This window comes from Onychostoma macrolepis, chromosome 21 (assembly GCF_012432095.1).
Source record: "Onychostoma macrolepis isolate SWU-2019 chromosome 21, ASM1243209v1, whole genome shotgun sequence".
Taxonomy (NCBI): domain Eukaryota; kingdom Metazoa; phylum Chordata; class Actinopteri; order Cypriniformes; family Cyprinidae; genus Onychostoma; species Onychostoma macrolepis.
Window position 1 is genome coordinate 1,633,232 of NC_081175.1, and position 18,520 is coordinate 1,651,751.

General features: G+C 34.6%; 1 protein-coding gene across 1 annotated transcript in view; it reads right to left on the reverse strand.

Moving 5' to 3' along the window:
* The window catches only part of stk10 (serine/threonine kinase 10), a 56,011-nt gene that overhangs the window by 35,628 nt on the left and 1,863 nt on the right, over nt 1–18,520 (reverse strand). The window contains exon 2 of the mRNA XM_058759011.1: nt 10,310–10,474. Within this exon, the coding sequence (XP_058614994.1) occupies nt 10,310–10,474 (165 nt within the window). The remainder of the gene's footprint in view (nt 1–10,309; nt 10,475–18,520) is intronic.

Genomic DNA, 18,520 nt, shown 5'->3' on the forward strand with positions numbered 1-18,520 from the left:
AGAAATTATAATTAAGACATTTCTTATACTATTTAACGTATTTAAAACTTTTTATAGCCTTAATTTTGATACAACTCACTTTCAGAGTTTTTAAGGACCCGCGGGAGATCTGTATTTAAGGAGCCCGTCGGGCAGGCAGTGATACATTTTGGTAGCCCGACTGGAAAACACAATAGCCCCGGGACGTCAGGCTAGCGATTTTGCGAGCCCAGTGGTTGGTTATGTGGTTCTTAATTGGCCTCTGGTTTCTAGATAAAGTGGCATTGGGTTTCATTCAATAACTGCTCACACGCACAGAATTTGCATACATTTTCACAAACAGGTCATGATTCATCAGTTAGCTTCATGCAAAACTTTACACATGCATGCAAATCACATACTCTAACTGGCCTTAAAAACATGCCAAGATTATAATATACAAGTCTCTAGGATATACTGGTGTTTAGATATGGACTGGGACCTGGCTCAGGGTTCAACCCCAAGAATGAAGTTTTAATAACAGTAATGGCTTGCCTTAAGAGACATGGATCTGTGCTCGCCCTAAACAACAGCAGATTATGAGGCTGACGTCACTAAGTTTGCCTGTCTGATGATCGTACCATTATATAATTGTTGTATGATACATACAGGGTGTTTCCTATGGCCTGAGACGCTGGGTTAGTCTCCAGCAACCCTACACAGGACAAGCTGTTTGGAAAACGGGTGGATAGATGAATGAATGCTGATTGACAGCAAATAGTAGCCATGTCTACTGTGTACTACAGAGAGGACTCGCTTTCAGCATATTCATTACTGAGCCAACATTGTCCAATGAGTCACTGGCCTGACGGATAATCCAGGTGCTTTTTAAACACATGACTGTGTTTGCAGAGAGAATATACAGGAAGAGCATTTCCAATATTATTATGACAAGATGCAGTCACGAGATATCACAGAACTGAAAGACTTAAGATTTGATGATTTGTGGGTCAATGACAAATAAGCATGAAAAAGGGAAAAGCAATGTGTATTCAAGGGTTTTTGGGGGGGGGGCTTTGAATTCACGTCAATGTTCAAATCTTAAATCAGCATTTTAAAATTATTTTATAATAATAGCAATAAAGTTTCCAAATGTGTCAATTTCAAACAATGGTAAGTTGTTGTTTTTTTAACTGTATAGGCCAAAAACACTGTATATTTCAGATAAGTGACAAATCATGTGTTAAATAGCATGGCTTAATGAAATATTTCAGATTGAAAATAAATTGTTTAAATCTTTAAATGCAAAATGTACATTTCAAACATTATTATTTTTTTTTAATTTAAATTGAAAATATATGAGGAGATGTACAGTAAGCATCTAAAACATCTTTAAAATATAATCATGTAGATATATTTTAAAATCTATATTAGCAATATATTTTGACCATTTTGGAATATATTACAAAATATCTCTAATAGTATACTTTCTGTGCTATATGGGGTATACTGATTTGTTTTTGTTTTTTAAATCAATTTAAATTTAGGTATTCAATCATAGAAAAGGTGTATTCAAGTCACTGATTGTATGAAAACCATAGTTAAATGCATTTTTGAATCACAGATCTGGAAAAAAAAAAAAAAATAGATAAAGAAAAAGTCCTTTAATTTCAGTATCACCTGTCGACGTAATACAAACTGGAGAAACCAGTCACTGGCATCTACATCTACATCAGTTGCTTGCTTTCTGAAATGTGTGGAATCTTCCAGATGACATACACAGATGCCCGAAGGCACAGGAGGCCAGAACAACCAGTCTGACCACATGAACACACACACACACAGGTGAGATTCCTCGAGCGCCTACACACATCTCAGACAAACGCAACAAGAGTTTAATCAAACAGAAACGACTGAGGGTTTAATGAAACAATTCCACAACACTGTTAACAGCTTCCGGAGTCGATAATGACTGTATAACTCGGCTGATTCTGGACATGTGCCCTGAACCTCAATCAACCTGCTGAATAATTAATTATGATGATTATCACTTTCCCCTCACTGGCGCAGAGCTCCAGGCTTACATTTAGACGCAACAGATGGCTAAAGGACTTTATCCAAGTGCCTGTGGAGAGATCATGGATTTTCCTTGATGCTTTAAAATAAAAGATTTGGATGTAGCATGCTGACCTGGAATGGAAACTTCACAGCCACCTGTCTACTAATTTAATAGCATGTAGTAAATAATAATGTATGTGTTCAACACTATTACGCTTCTTTGTTGTCCCTGCTGTAAAAAAACAATAGAACCATCACAGAAAATTGTAATGGTTTCAGCAAACATTACAAACCATCAACTTTTAACCATTAAAAATGGTTTTCTGTGGTGTGTTTTGGGACATATTCCATTAGGATTTATTGGTTTTAACAAGCCACCAATAGAAGGTGACCAATTACCAGTAGAGACCCATTACAGTTTCCACTAAAACCAATACAAGTCTCATTATAACCAGTAAAACCATTACAAATTTTGTGATGGTGTCTATTGCAGGGGTCAAAACCTTGAGTAACATTGCCTGAAGTTCAGATTATAGCCATTTAGTGTTCTTCACAGTACGTAATGTCTTCAAATAGTACTAGTCAGTAAAAACAATCCTACTGTTGACCTTTGCTGAGATACTAGACTCAACATTCATTTCTGATAATGTGGAGGCACACTGAACTGAAGCAGACAGTGTGTGATGGCGATAAAAGAGGATCAGAGAAGCTTATGTTGGCGGTGAGCGCACAGATGGAGGAGAGACAGCAGTCTTGAGCTCACATCCTTCATCCGGCTGTTTAATTGGCTCTTAGGAGCGACAGCTTACAGGAGTTCAGAAGATCCCATGACACGAGGAAATAAGGCATGTTTGAGCCCTGATGCATGAGGCCAGAGATCTTCACACACCTGTTACGTGTGTTTACACGGCTGCTGACCGCAACAGACTTCAGTCAACAACAAATCAGGGGAAAAAAGCTATACCTGTAGGTGATGCTATATACACGTAAGGGACAATCCACAGCTAGCTGTGCATTAAACCATTTTATTGCACAACATGGAGGCAAAGAACCACCCGACGCAAATCAGACTGAATTACCTGAACCTGTGCATCTCTCTCAACAATGAAGATGTGAGTTTAGTTACTACTTTACCCCCTCGTTGCTGGGAAATATAATGTGTCGATTCACTATCGAAGTTATTTCATTAATAGAAGTCGTGGAGCAGCGATGACAAGGTTCTGTGCTCCTGGATGTTTCTGTGTGTGTGTGTTTGTGTGCATCAATTAAAGCAGCCAATCAGAATCAAGTATTCAGACAGACCATGGTGTGTGTGATATATGACACACACACACACCAGTTTAATGTGCAGATATTGCAGTTTAATATGCATAGACCGCTTATTCTCTGCATACTAAAATAGTCATTGTTTTTGCAATTCTGTTTGGTGACACTAAAATATTATACACTTAAGATTAAGAGGAGTTACTTCAAGTATAAATGTGATTTATAAAATATTTAATTGTGAGCATTTTTTTTATTTTTTTATTTTTTTTTAAACTATTAAACTTTCTAAATGTTCTAAAAAAAAAAATATTAAAAAAATAAAAAACTCATAGCTTACATGATTTGATGGGCCTTTTTTGTTTAAGTTTTGCATTTTATGACTAGGAAAAATTGCAAAAAATATATTTGCAACTAAATTTTCCCATTTTGAAACATTGGAATTTTCCATTTTAACATTTTGCCAAAAAGGTTTACCAATTTGAAACCAAATCAAACATTATGAGGTACATGAATTTGGCATGACGGAGGACTCGAGCATGAGAACTGACGTGTATTAAATGAATAGAATATAATAGAGTAGAATAGCTAAATGAATAGAAATAAATGAAGATGGGGTGGTGAATGACTCATCACATCAGAGCTAAACAATAAGATACAGGTAAGACCTAATTTGCACATTTCAAAAGGTTAAATGGTTAAACAATATATAATATTTCTGTTTTGAAGTCTATTCTGTAATGCATTCCCAGAGGGGATTTGTTTTTGTGGCATTCAACAGAAATGTGACCACTTCAGAAATCCCCCTTTCTTTTCACACATATGTTCTGCAAAGCAGCCTGACACATGTGTTACAGGCATAGTATTAAAACAATAGAAAATCAGCTGTACAGTTTCCTTTCCATGTCAACACACAAAGCATCAAGGAAAATCCATGATCGTGGTTCCTCTTGAATTAAGTCCTTTTAGCCATCCATTGTGCATTGCTTATTAATGTAAACAAACTAAATGCTTGAGGTCTGAGCATCTGCATCAGCAGACAAACGGTGAAGTCAACTCGACACACTCAAGTTAAAAAGAACAAGTGCTCGTTATGTTTGACAACAAGTGTGCAGCTATTTCCTTTCACGAAACCCCACGAACACTCCCATCTGAATGCAGTTCATCGACCAGACGCCTCGTCCACACCCAGATATGTCCGTCTAGTGAAAGATTGCTCAGCTATGCCAGGCGTCTACTGATGATCACAAAACACACCTCTTGCTTTAGTATGAGATGCCAATTATGAACTTTTCTATTGCAGCTCTATTACTAATCTATCAAACATCTGCAGCTTAAAAGCAATGTATGAATCAACAGAGCACTGCGGTTATGACATATAACCTGGAAGTTACCTAATAGCATGTTCCATTGACTTTTGGATTCCTGCAGAAAATAAGCTCTGTGACCAACAATAGATTATGATTCTCAACACTATAATATTCACAAATTTTACAATTTTTGAAGCCTAAATAAATTCAGCAGTAGCTAACTGTATAGGTTATTAATGAACTACGCCACAGTCACGTGACTTCATCACCAACATTAATGTTTGACAAGGCTTTAGTTTTTCAGTCTTAAGTTGGAGTTAGAATAGCCTGCAAAAGCAAATCATAGCCACAGTGTAGCATGTAGCTAAAAAAATTTTTAAAAAACTATTCAAAGAAACCAATTGAGTTGGGGACGATGGAACCGGAAGTGCTAAAATGCAAACTCCAAAAGTCCACTACTATTGAACGAGTAGGGTCATCTAAATATTTAGGGATATGGTTAGATAAAAAATGAGCTTTAAATGTACACATTGATAATCTGCTGTAGAAGCTTAAACTAAACTTGGGGCTCTTTTATCATTTAAAAAAACTGGTTTGCTTATGAGGCTAGTGCAGGAATACTTTTTTATCTGTAATTGGTTATGGTGTCCTGGTATATATGCATGCATCTTCATCTTTATTAAGGAAACTGGACTCTGTCTATCATGCAGCGTTATGCTTTGTTTGTGGTGCAGATTCACAGACCATCATACACTTTATGAATCATTGGCATGGCATCACAGGAGGAAACTGCGGTAACACTTTAGAATAGAGAACACTTATTCACTATTAACTACGATTTTTCCATCAAATTCTTAATTTGCTGCTTATTAATAGTCAGTAAGGTAGTTGTTAAGTTTAGGTATTGGGTAGCATTAGGAATGTAGAATAAGGTCATGTAGAATAAGGCATTAATATGTGCTTAATTACTACTAATAAATGGCTAATATTCTAGTAATATGCATGCTAATAAGCAACTAGTTAAAAGACCTTAAAATAAAGTGTTACCGAAATTGCATATGTATATGTTCATTGTTAAGGCACTTTTAAGTAAGTTGCCTTATTACAGTACATTTCAAATCTCCTGATTTCTTACACAAATAGTTACTGCAGTAGATCTCAGTCGATTAATTCGGTTAAAAGTTTGCTCAGAATTTGGAAAATGTGCTTTTTCCTTTTATGCCCTTATCTGATTAGAGTCACTGCCATCCCTGCGTTCTTTTAAATGTCTTTTGCAATGTGTTTTAAAGGAGTCTTGTACATGTTTCTTTTATCTTATTGTTCAATTTGATAAATTGTTGTTTGTGTGAAATTTTATGTGCTGCTGTTTGTCGTCTAGGTCTCCCTGGAAGAAGAGACTGAGGTTCAAAGGGATTCTCCTGGCAAAAAATTAAAATTAAAATTAAAAATAAAATCTGACGTTTCATTCACGTACACAGCCCAGTTTTGGACCAACGGCGCTGGGTAGATTACTTACAAATTGTAATCCATTTCTGATTCCAAATCACATGACAAAAATTTTAATTATTACACATTTTAAGTAATATAATCAAACGAGGTAGGTCAAAAGTAATCAAAAAGTAGTCTATCACATTAATTTAGGTCAGAATAATCTTGTACCGTATTGATATAAAAACACAAAGAGAAAGATGATATATTTCATTCGCTGTTATTAACAACATTACACACTTTATTATGTCAAGATTTCCCAAACTGGGGTTTACGAAGGAACTGCAGGGGGTTTGTGAGTTTAATGAAAAGACTTCAAGTAAATATATTAGGTGAAAGAGGTTCGGCTGACAAAAAGTTGGGAATTAACATGTTACTAAGAAATAATGTGAATTTGTGCATTTTAATGTGTTTGAAAGCCTTGCAAAGAAACTAATACATGGTTAAATAACCTACTGAGTGATAATTCAAATTAATGTGTTTGTTAGTAGTTGACGCAATGTTGAGAAAACTCTTCTTAAAATTTAAATGATTTCAGTAAATCCAGTGGTCAAATGCTGTGTGGCATCTCAAGTATTTTAAAATGCAATGTAATTAGTGCTGTCAAATTTAATCGCAATTAAAATCGCATCCAAAATAAGTTTTTGTTTACAGAATGTGCGCGCGTGTATACGGTTTATATTTATTACGTATATATAAATACACACACATACAGTATATATTTTGGAAATATTTACATGCATATACATTTATATTCTTATATTTTATATTATATATAAAGAATTTTTCTTAAATATATACATGCATGTGTGTGTATTTATATAAATACACACAGCACACACACGTGTGACACTGGAGCGCAAAAGCATATTGTAGCAATAGCTAACAATACACTGTATGGGTCAAAATTATCGATTTCTCATTTTATGCCAAAAATCATTAAGATATTAAGTAAAGATCATGTTCCATGAAGATACTTTGTAAATTTCCTACCGTAAATATATCAAAACTTATTTTTGATTAGTAATATGCATTGCCAAGAACTTAATTTGAACAACTTTGAAAGGCGATTTTCTCAATATTTAGATTTTTTGCACCCTCAGATTCCAGATTTTCAAATACTGTCCTATCCTAACAAACCATACATCAATGGAAAGCTGATTTTTTTTTTTTTTTTAAATTTACCCTTATGACTGGTTTTGTGGTCCATGATCACATATATTATGTAAACTTTTTTTTTTTTTTTTTTGGATGCGATTAATCACGATTAATCGTTTGACAACACTAAATATAATCTAATTCCAAGTACTTATTTTTGCCATCTGATTACGTAATCCAGATTATGTAATCCGTTACTACCCAGCACTGCACCCCAATGTTTAGTATTTAAGGTTTGTTGAAAATTAAGTCCATCAAACACTCGGAAATCAGGACTCACGTCTTTCAGACGAGCAAATTTCCTTCACACTGATGAATTCCAGCAATGCTTTATCCGGCTCCTCATGAAAACTCGCTTTTACAGGCAGTTTCTATGACAGCATGTCGTCTATGGAGTTACAATAGTCCACTACAATCATCCACTTATCAACTTCTACATAGTGCTCAGCTACTGGTCCCACCATGACAAACAATATGAACTACTCGCATATTATAAAAATCATAACAAATCCAAACAGCAGTAGAATATGGCTAGAGAAGTAAATATGGTTACATTCATGCATTCAGTTATTAACAACATTACACACTTTATTATGTCAAGATTTCCCAAACTGGGGTTTACGAAGGAACTGCAGGGGTTTGTGAGTTTAATGAAAAGACTTCAAGTAAATATATTAGGTGAAAGAGGTTCGGCTGACAAAAGTTGGGAATTAACATGTTACTAAGAAATAATGTGAATTTGTGCATTTTAATGTGTTTGAAAGCCTTGCAAAGAAACTAATACATGGTTAAATAACCTACTGAGTGATAATTCAAATTAATGTGTTTGTTAGTAGTTGACGCAATGTTGAGAAAACTCTTCTTAAAATTTAAATGATTTCAGTAAATCCAGTGGTCAAATGCTGTGTGGCATCTCAAGTATTTTAAAATGCAATGTAATTAGTGCTGTCAAATTTAATCGCAATTAAAATCGCATCCAAAATAAGTTTTTGTTTACAGAATGTGCGCGCGTGTATACGGTTTATATTTATTACGTATATATAAATACACACACATACAGTATATATTTTGGAAATATTTACATGCATATACATTTATATTCTTATATTTTATATTATATATAAAGAATTTTTCTTAAATATATACATGCATGTGTGTGTATTTATATAAATACACACAGCACACACACGTGTGACACTGGAGCGCAAAAGCATATTGTAGCAATAGCTAACAATACACTGTATGGGTCAAAATTATCGATTTCTCATTTTATGCCAAAAATCATTAAGATATTAAGTAAAGATCATGTTCCATGAAGATACTTTGTAAATTTCCTACCGTAAATATATCAAAACTTATTTTTTGATTAGTAATATGCATTGCCAAGAACTTAATTTGAACAACTTTGAAAGGCGATTTTCTCAATATTTAGATTTTTTTGCACCCTCAGATTCCAGATTTTCAAATACTGTCCTATCCTAACAAACCATACATCAATGGAAAGCTGATTTTTTTTTTTTTTAAATTTACCCTTATGACTGGTTTTGTGGTCCATGATCACATATATTATGTAAACTTTTTTTTTTTTTTTTTTTTTTTTTGGATGCGATTAATCACGATTAATCGTTTGACAACACTAAATATAATCTAATTCCAAGTACTTATTTTTTGCCATCTGATTACGTAATCCAGATTATGTAATCCGTTACTACCCAGCACTGCACCCCAATGTTTAGTATTTAAGGTTTGTTGAAAATTAAGTCCATCAAACACTCGGAAATCAGGACTCACGTCTTTCAGACGAGCAAATTTCCCTTCACACTGATGAATTCCAGCAATGCTTTATCCGGCTCCTCATGAAAACTCGCTTTTACAGGCAGTTTCTATGACAGCATGTCGTCTATGGAGTTACAATAGTCCACTACAATCATCCACTTATCAACTTCTACATAGTGCTCAGCTACTGGTCCCACCATGACAAACAATATGAACTACTCGCATATTATAAAAATCATAACAAATCCAAACAGCAGTAGAATATGGCTAGAGAAGTAAATATGGTTACATTCATGCATTCAGTTATTAACAAGAGTGACAACAGCATTTTATAAGCCAGCGCACAGCCTTAAATTTTCAAGACTCCAAGCACATTTTCAGTAAACGCTGATTGTGCAGGTTGCTTTGTCACGGCAAATAGTCGTGTGAACACCTCTTAGAGAGAAAAAATGTACTGTAATTATGCATGTACTTCAGTGAAAAGATCAACAATATACATGTACGATTAATTAGTTAATTTAAAGCTTATTATTGATACTAGAAGGAAGTTTGTGTGTTCTTATTTGGAAAGTGAATATTAAGCTGTCAAACCTGCAAATTATATGTCAGATCGAGGAATGGTTAAAACACATTCTCTGCCAAAAAGACCCAAATTTAGAAACTACCCTGGATGTGTTTTTTTCTGAAGAAAGACGAAGATAAATAGAGATGAAAGCCAAAATATTTTTTTAATCATGGATGTATAAGCCACTATTTTTTAGAGGGGCGTCAAAATGACAATTTTCACATGAGATTAGGTTACAGGAGGATAAAAATGACTTCAGAAAGATGGCAGCATCGTGTTATTTTAACACAAATATTGATAGGTCTGTCAGTAAAATCTGTTGACTTCAGCCATTGCATTGTATGCCAATGGTGACGGTTCAAAAAAAAAATAGGATAAGGCACTTTAAGTTTATTTCCAAAGTTTGCATGCCTGTAACTCAAGAAGTATTACATATATCTTAATATCCTTTTAGATTTTAGTAATAAACCTACTAATCTCTGTGTAGAAATAACATGATGCTTTATTTTGACCCTCCTCTATAAAATAGTGGATTACTTAGTAAATACACATCCATGACATTTAATATTTTGGCTTTCTTCTTAATTTATGTATTTCTTTCACTTGGGGTTACCACTGAATGACCTGATGAGGGAGTGTGTCTCCAAAGATGATTCATCGCTGAGCAATTCAGAAACAGAGCACACCTTGTAGTGTTAAAGATAGCTCAGTTTGCTCTATTTAACCCTCTTACCGACAGTTTGTTGTCGTAGAAGAAGGCATCGAGCAGTTTGACGATGTACTGATGGTTGCAGGACGCTAAGATGTCGATCTCCACCATGTAGTCCTCCAGCTCCTCTTCACTTTTGGTTTCGATGACTTTGGCTGCAGCTAGAGCACCGGTTTCTTTATTCTGGGCCTGGAACACAAAGCAGTTTCGCATCAAAACAAAGTCAGCGTGATTCACATGATTGCATCCCTGCTGATATTCCTGTTCCATGCTCGTCCCTTCGGTGCGGTAAATTCACCAGGCCTCTGGGATTCAGCTTTAGTTCTCCATTAGAGCTCAAATAACGGGCTTTACTGCACACGCTAGATGAGGCCACAGTGGACTTGATGCTGTCATTGATAAAGGTGTGATGGATGTTTGAATGGAAAGGATTGGGGGGGGGGGGGGGTATAGGAAAGCCATTTTATATTTGATGTAAGATGATTTTTTTATATAACATGCATCATTGAATCGATGCAAGTAAGAGTGTTAATGATAATGCTAATAAAAATGCTAATAATAATAATCTACTTTAAAATAATGTGTCAAGTTCTTATAATTGTACTTTTCTAAAATTCCATGTTTCATTTGTGACCCTGGACCACAAAACCAGTCTTAAGTCGCTGGGGTATATTTGTAGCAATAGCCAAAAATACACTGTATGGGTTAAAATTATTGATTTTTCTTTTATGCCAAAAATCATTAGGATATTAAGTAAAGATCATGTTCCATGAAGATATTTTGTCAATTTCCTACTGTAAATATATCAAAACTGATATATATCAAAATTGATTAGTAATATGCATTTCTAAGAACTTCATTTGAACAACTTTAAAGGTGATTTTGTCAATATTTTGATTTTTTTGCACCCTCAGATTCCAGATTTTCAAATAGTTATATCTCGACCAAATATTGTCCGATCCTAACAAACCATACATCATTGGAAATATTATTTATTCAGCTTTTAGATGATGTATAAATCTCAGTTTTGAAGAATTGACCCTTATGACTGGTTTTGTGGTCCAGGGTCACATATGTATTTTATCTGTATACTTCTGTTTTATTTTGGTTTAATGTTTTTGAAAAACTTTCATACCAAACATTTCAGTTTAATGAATCTTAACAAGAGTAAGAAGACTTACCCTCAAGTAAAAAGTAAATCACATGTTTTTTTTTTTCTTACTTTCTTGAATAAATGTGCATGTGGGTGCACACATCATATATATATATATATATTTATATTTATTTATTATGATCTATAGCCATTCAACATTACAGTATAATTAAGAGCTATCAATTTTAACATTTATTAGACTTTAAAAAAATTACTTCTAATTTAAGTGAACTTAAAACAATCTTCACATAAACCCATTATAATAAATGTCATATTTACCTGTGCCCTTCAGCAGAAATATACAGAAATTGAAGTTATCAAACACTAAATTAAATACAGATGAATCCTTAAAGCTATGAAAGTTATTGATTTCCTCTTTTTTTTCTTTTATCCTGTAACGAACAGACATCACAGCAGCTGGTTATTAGGTTGTTTTGGCTGTTATTTCTTTAAGAGCTGTCGCTGCTGAACATAGCGCGGATCTGACATGCACCATATTTTCTCTCAACCCTCTTCACCTTTTCTGACCCACTTCAGGTCTTAAAATCTCTATTAATGAGGTAATGAGTTGAATCGAGTGTGTTAGATGAGGAGACAGTGCTGGGCTGCTCCAGGACACTTTTGAAAACCATTTTAGAGACATGTAATATATTTTATATAAGTCACATTTATGAACATGCATGCACAGTTTTAAGGCAGCTTTAATCGCCTTTTTGGTAACTTCATGACTTAACTGACCACGACATTGCATGCACTTAGTTTATTTCACGCTTTGATATGAAAGATACAGGCTACGGCCAGCGCCTTTGTGCGTGCAATAGAAGAGTGCGAGCCCAGTACGGTTTCCGCTCTCGTTTGAAAAAGTGACAGAAGCAGCAGTTTTGAGTGGGGTGGCCAACCGTAGCCCCGCCCCTGCGCTAATTGCGTTAAATATTTTTAACGTGTTAAACTGAAAAAATTAATCGCCTGCAATAACGTGCTAATTTTGACACCACTAATATATATTTTACAACCATTATCATTTGTTTAGTCGTCAAACAACATTTTAAAACATGAACAAACCTTGCTTTGTCACAAAAATGTAATTACCTTATTTTTTTGCATTTTTGTCACACCAAATACCTAAAGACCTTTTGATTCAATTTTTCAAATACTGATGAGCAGCGAAGCAATTTTGTTAAAATTTTCCAGATATAATTTCTTTTTACACTGTCATTTCTGACTTTGTCAGCCCAAGCACCTCCTCCTCGCAACCCATATTTTCAGAATTGTTCATGCATTTCCAAAGTAAGCTATAATTAAGTAAATGTATATAGTCAAACAGAAGCAGTCTTCACGTGTGAGTTTTGAGAGCGGTGGGAAACATGTTGTGTTAGTATGCAGTGTTAATCTAGGTGGAGTCGGTCACTGTGGTTAGATGTTTTTAGAGGAAACTGTGTTGCCAAACCACTCAAAAACAAGACTTCCGCTTTTTTCATTAAAAATCACCTTAAAGCAGACATGATCTGGCACAACTAACAAACAGTAAGACTTGTACACGTTTAACTGTGATCAAATGTAACAGAAGAGAATGAAAGTAGAATAGGTTGAGATTACTAATTTAGTTTTAACCAAAATGAAAAAATAAACAATGTTAGTGTATTGTCAGTGGTTGCCATGACATTGCTATGTGGTTGCTTGGGTGTTTGTGTGGTTGCTAGGGTCATGCGGAGGAGTCAAACAGTGCAAATGAATCACACGCTGACGTGATGCTCGAGCCAGTAAACACGACTAAAATACTTCAATCTTAACATTCGTTCACTGAAACAACGGGAAAAGAAACTCCACACCTTCTGAATATGAAGAAGCACATCAGAAGACCTCCACACAGATGCTTCCTATAAACTAGCATCTTCCTTTTCATGATTTAGAGTTGTGCGATTATTATTATTATTATCTATGGTAATATCTTATCTGTTGTTTTAATGTGTGAGCTGACACTCAAAAAACAAACAGAGACCATAAGCATTGACTGCCTGATGAAACCTATTAGAATTAAGTTTGAATCTTTCTATGACGCAAGTTATGAAAGCAAAAAATATCTCTGTATGGATTTAGTTTTTTATATTTATAAGATGAGATATAGTCTAGTAATGTCACACAAGCTAAAGTGCGGTTTTCCTGAATATCAGCATGTGAGCGCAATCGCAAATGTTGTATTGATTTTATACAATTCATCAAACAAAAAGTTAATGTTGAGTGAGTTACATTTAGACACAATACGGTCTTCTTGACAAATGAAAATAGTTCCAAACAAAGCCGGAGCAGAACATCTGTGCATCTCAGAGAAACACAGCGGTTGAATGATCTGCTTTTGAACGAATCATTTGAGTCAATGATTCAATGATCCATTCATAAAGACAGTCCCTGCGTCTCAATGTGCATACTGTCCACCCTATCTGCCCTAAATAGTATTGAAAATGTCTAATATCACATAGAATTTAGGATGGATAGGCTGTCACTTGCTTCGTTTCTAAATTAATCAGCTCGTTCGAATGAATTGTTTGAATGAATGATTCAATGAATCACTCATTAAGACAGGGATTTGCCGGCAGGTTTTAATGTCAAATACACTCAGCAAAATATCGTTTAATTATCATTATCGAAAAAATAGATTTGTCAATATCACACACTCATGTGACTGAAAACACATGGCCAAAAGATGAATGTGGGCAATATTAAAATGTTTGTACGGGAATTTTTAAAAACGAGATACAAAAATTAGGTCAGTAAAGAATGGATATAAAGTATTTGACCAACTAGTTTTCTGGTTGTCCTCTGATCATCTTTCATTGGTTTCAGTACAGTACAGCTGACATATATCAGCGCTGTGCGACTGAAAAACACTCCTATTCTCATAGATGCATAACCATAAATAAAGCCTGAAATCCACTTACATTTCCATTGAGAGGATTACAGCACCTGCTCAATGGGATCGAGCAGAAGCCAAAGCTTTTCACCCGAGCTAAATATCCTGCAGGGCCACCTTAAACCCTCAATAACAGCAGGATAGTGTACTTTCAACCCAGCGTAATGGCTATTTCATCACATCCATTAAAAGAATACACCTCTGTTTACATCTGGGACTAGCACACCTTCAGGAAAACACTCAAACTTGAGGAAGACCTTATCTTTTACTTTTATTGGGTTTTTTCCATTTCATGATTACAAAACCCGGTTTTATTAGCATGCAGGGCTTACACAAGTCAACAAGTCATCAGATTGTTTCAGAATTAGCATAATTATGAAATGATAACTTAAGAGTTTCTACTCTGAGCTATTCTTGGAAACTATGCATTATTATGGCAACGCTCATAATAATAGATCCATGTGGCTTTAACAACGATGACAGCAAAACATGTCATTACTACATTAATTCACCTCCACTTCCTTTTGCAAAACTTTAAATATAGAAAATACCAATTGACTACAAAAAAAAAAAAAAAGGTGAAGCAAACCAATATGTTGAGGTTATAACTATCTTGATGTACATTTTCACTCAGTAATTGCTAGTTAATGTCACAAATAATTACAAAGAAATAGCTAGTAATTGAGTCCGACATTAAATATTTAAGTAAAAAGACTGAAAATGTTAAAAAAATAAGTTATGTAGCATAACTACCCACAATCTATATTTTAAAAAGCTCTAAATCAAGTAAAGAAATACTGTTGGATGAGTTTAAAGTTATTAAGCTTTCATTCTTACACAATAAACTGAGTAACCTTGTGCCTCAAACAATATTAGCGTTAAACAAAAGTTAAGCCGTGGACTCATTGTCATTAACATGAGTTTATGATGATGAATAGGGCCACTTTGATAAAACTGAACGATCAAGTGAAACCGTTCGTCAAGAATAGCATTGCAAATACAAATACTTGATTAGCTCTTTGTTTTAAAGTTCAATCAATGGCTTAAATGGTTTCATTGAATTGGGTGGCAATTGCAAAGCTACAAATAATGCACTGAAACAACGAGGCCTAAACCAGATCCTAACACTGTGGATGATGACGTAGTTTATCTAATATGCAAAATGTGTTCATCTCCACCCACAGGGAAGACACTCTTATCATTCTGAAGCCAGCAGAACTGAACGCTGGTGATTAGTCGAGCTCACGTGATCGCAAACTTCACAAGCTCTACACGACTGTCACACATGTCAAACTTTCCTCCAGCGTTCAGGTTCGCACTGCAGCCATGCGTGTTCACGTGTTCTCCATCACTTATTAACAATCAAAGCATTAACTAACAAGAGAAACCAGGAGGACACTTCACTCCTCCTCAAAATACCATCAGAGAGACAATCCAACTGAAGTGCAACCAGCTCCACGAGAAATAAATACAGTGGCGTTATACATTTGGAAAATCTTTGGGGTGATGCACAGCATTTGCAAATCTTCACTAAATCATATGGCGCATCTAAAATTTGGCTGATTCGGTTGAATTCAGTTATTTTGGCGCGATTCATTTATAACGTTTAAATTAGGGTGGAAATATTTGAATTCCTTAAGTGCATGTGAAATCTGGCCATGATTCGACTGAATTCAATTCAGTTATTTTGTTGCAATTCACCAAAAATGATTTATGTGTTGATTACACAGTTTTAACAAACTAATAAACTTAGGGACAGTTTTACTAACAGCTTGCGCCAGCGCAAACCGTCTTTTGGCGTTAAAACAGTACCGTCAGGTTTTGCTAAAGACGCGCAGTGATGAATTAGCGCTGAAAAGGCGTGGACACAGTTATTTTTGCGCCTTGTCTTATTGAACATGCATTTGTAGGAGTTTCCCTTTCAGATGCAAAATTTATGGGAGGAGATTATTCAAATGAATCATGCAACGAGATTTACTAACATTTGCGCTCGTCAAATTACTGGCATTTGCGCCATTATTTAACGCCCAAAAAAAAGCAGGTCTTAACTATTTTGCGCTTTAAATGGCTGCAATTATTACTGCTAGGAGAGTAGACGGGAGTGCATTTTTTCCACACGTATTACTTTATTTGGAATGCAAGACTAACACGAAAATTTAGTTTGCCAAGCCATGTTATTTTTAATTTGCTTCAAGAAATAAAAGACGACTTGGAACCCTCAATTAGGAGTCACGCAACACCAGCTCCATCAAAACTTCGAGCAAACCTTCATTTTTTGCCTCCGGTTCTTATAAATGTACTGTGGCTTCTTTATACGCTAATTTGCGCTGCGCTTGGTATATTGCGTTGGTCGATATGTAAATGAGATGTTGTTCTTTAATCTGCACGGTTGTGAGTAAAACACCTGCAGAAATTTCCAAACCCATCAGCACTGTTTTTGCCCCGTTTAGTAAAACTGGCCCTTAATGTGATGCATACGTGTCAGTTAAACAGCAAAAAATATGTACAATTTCTGTTACAGTAGTAATAAACTGAATTGCGAAGCTAGACATATTTTAGCCATGTTCATGCTTGAATAATTGTCATTTTCACAATGAACAGATTATCAGCAATCGGAATAAATGCATTTTGAATATATGCTTGTTTACATAAAATCAAATACATGCAAATAGTTAATAATAAACTATGCCTCAAGTTTTTAAGTGCAGAAATCTGACCGGTTTCATTTATGACTTACAAATATGCATCGCATTAAGTTTATTAGTGTGTTTATCTTAATACTGTGAAATACAAATAGATATGCAATTCAAATATATATATAAATCTTAAATTTAGGCTTAAATATTTTTGATGAATCAAACCTAAATAACTGAATTGAATCATGGCCAGATTTCACATGGAATTTACATATTTGCAAATATGCTCACCCCAATTTGAACTTCATAATTCGGCCTAAATATTTTTTGTGTATTTTTAAAAAGACATTAAGTGCGTCAAATGCTAATTTTCAAGCCGAGTAAACAGGCCACAAATGATATCTTGCAATCACTTCTTTTGAAATTTTATTATGGAAGAACAAAAAATAAAAACAAATCTAGTCACATTGCATCTGAAAAGGGATTAACTCGATATGACTTTTTGTTTATGAAAATACATGCTTCCATAAACGAGCAGAACGAGAATATGCAGAACTTTCGGATCCAATTTGAGCTCCAGGTGCTTTTGCAGCTACACTGTATATAGCACATATTATAATCAAATACCAATATTTTTGGATTAAAATGTTAATCTTTAAACACTATTTTGAAAGAATGAGTGGTTACGTCTGAAATATTTTTTTAAGATTATTGGTTACATTGATTAGCCCTAGAAAACCTACTTTTTTTAATGCATTGTCATTTGTTTTGCTCTTTTATTAGAGTAATGAGGAAGTATTACACATCGTCTAAACTGCAAATATGTGTAAAAACAAAATCCCCTGTACATGTTCACAGGATAGGTTTCATAGAGCCACGTGTATCAACATGTCCGGGCAAAAGATCAACAGTGAAAAGATCTGATCTGCACTTTGAGATCCTAATCGTGATTAATCGTTACCCACCAAACAGTCAGAGAAAGCTTGTGTGTTACTACACTTCTACAGCAGCACCAGGTGATCACACTGTGTTCTTCTGAGTGTTTTCATTGTTTTAACTAAAGGACAGCACATGAGACCATATATTACACAGACTTGTGTTCTGTTCTCGTTACACAATCACTCATTCATAACTCTGACATATTTCCTTTTTGTAGATGAGTCTGCGGCTTCCAGAACAAAACTTCCTTCAGCAGCACTCAAAGTGCGCACAACTGATTTTTACAGTATATTTTATCATATATATATTTTTTTTTTTATCATGCATTTGTTACAAATACATTTATACATGCTTAACCATTATTTTATACATTCTAACTCACAAAAAATGTCTGATCACTTAAAAAAAAAAAAATTAATACATAAAGAAAATGAAGGCTATTTTAGGATTATTTAATTTTATTTTGAAGCACCACTCCCCCCCAAAAAAAAAATGCATTCTCATTACTGTAACGTACACTTTGTAATTGAACATAAAGCAGCTCAAATACATAAATCAAGAGTACTGTAACATTAAAGATCAATGCTCATTTGTTTTGT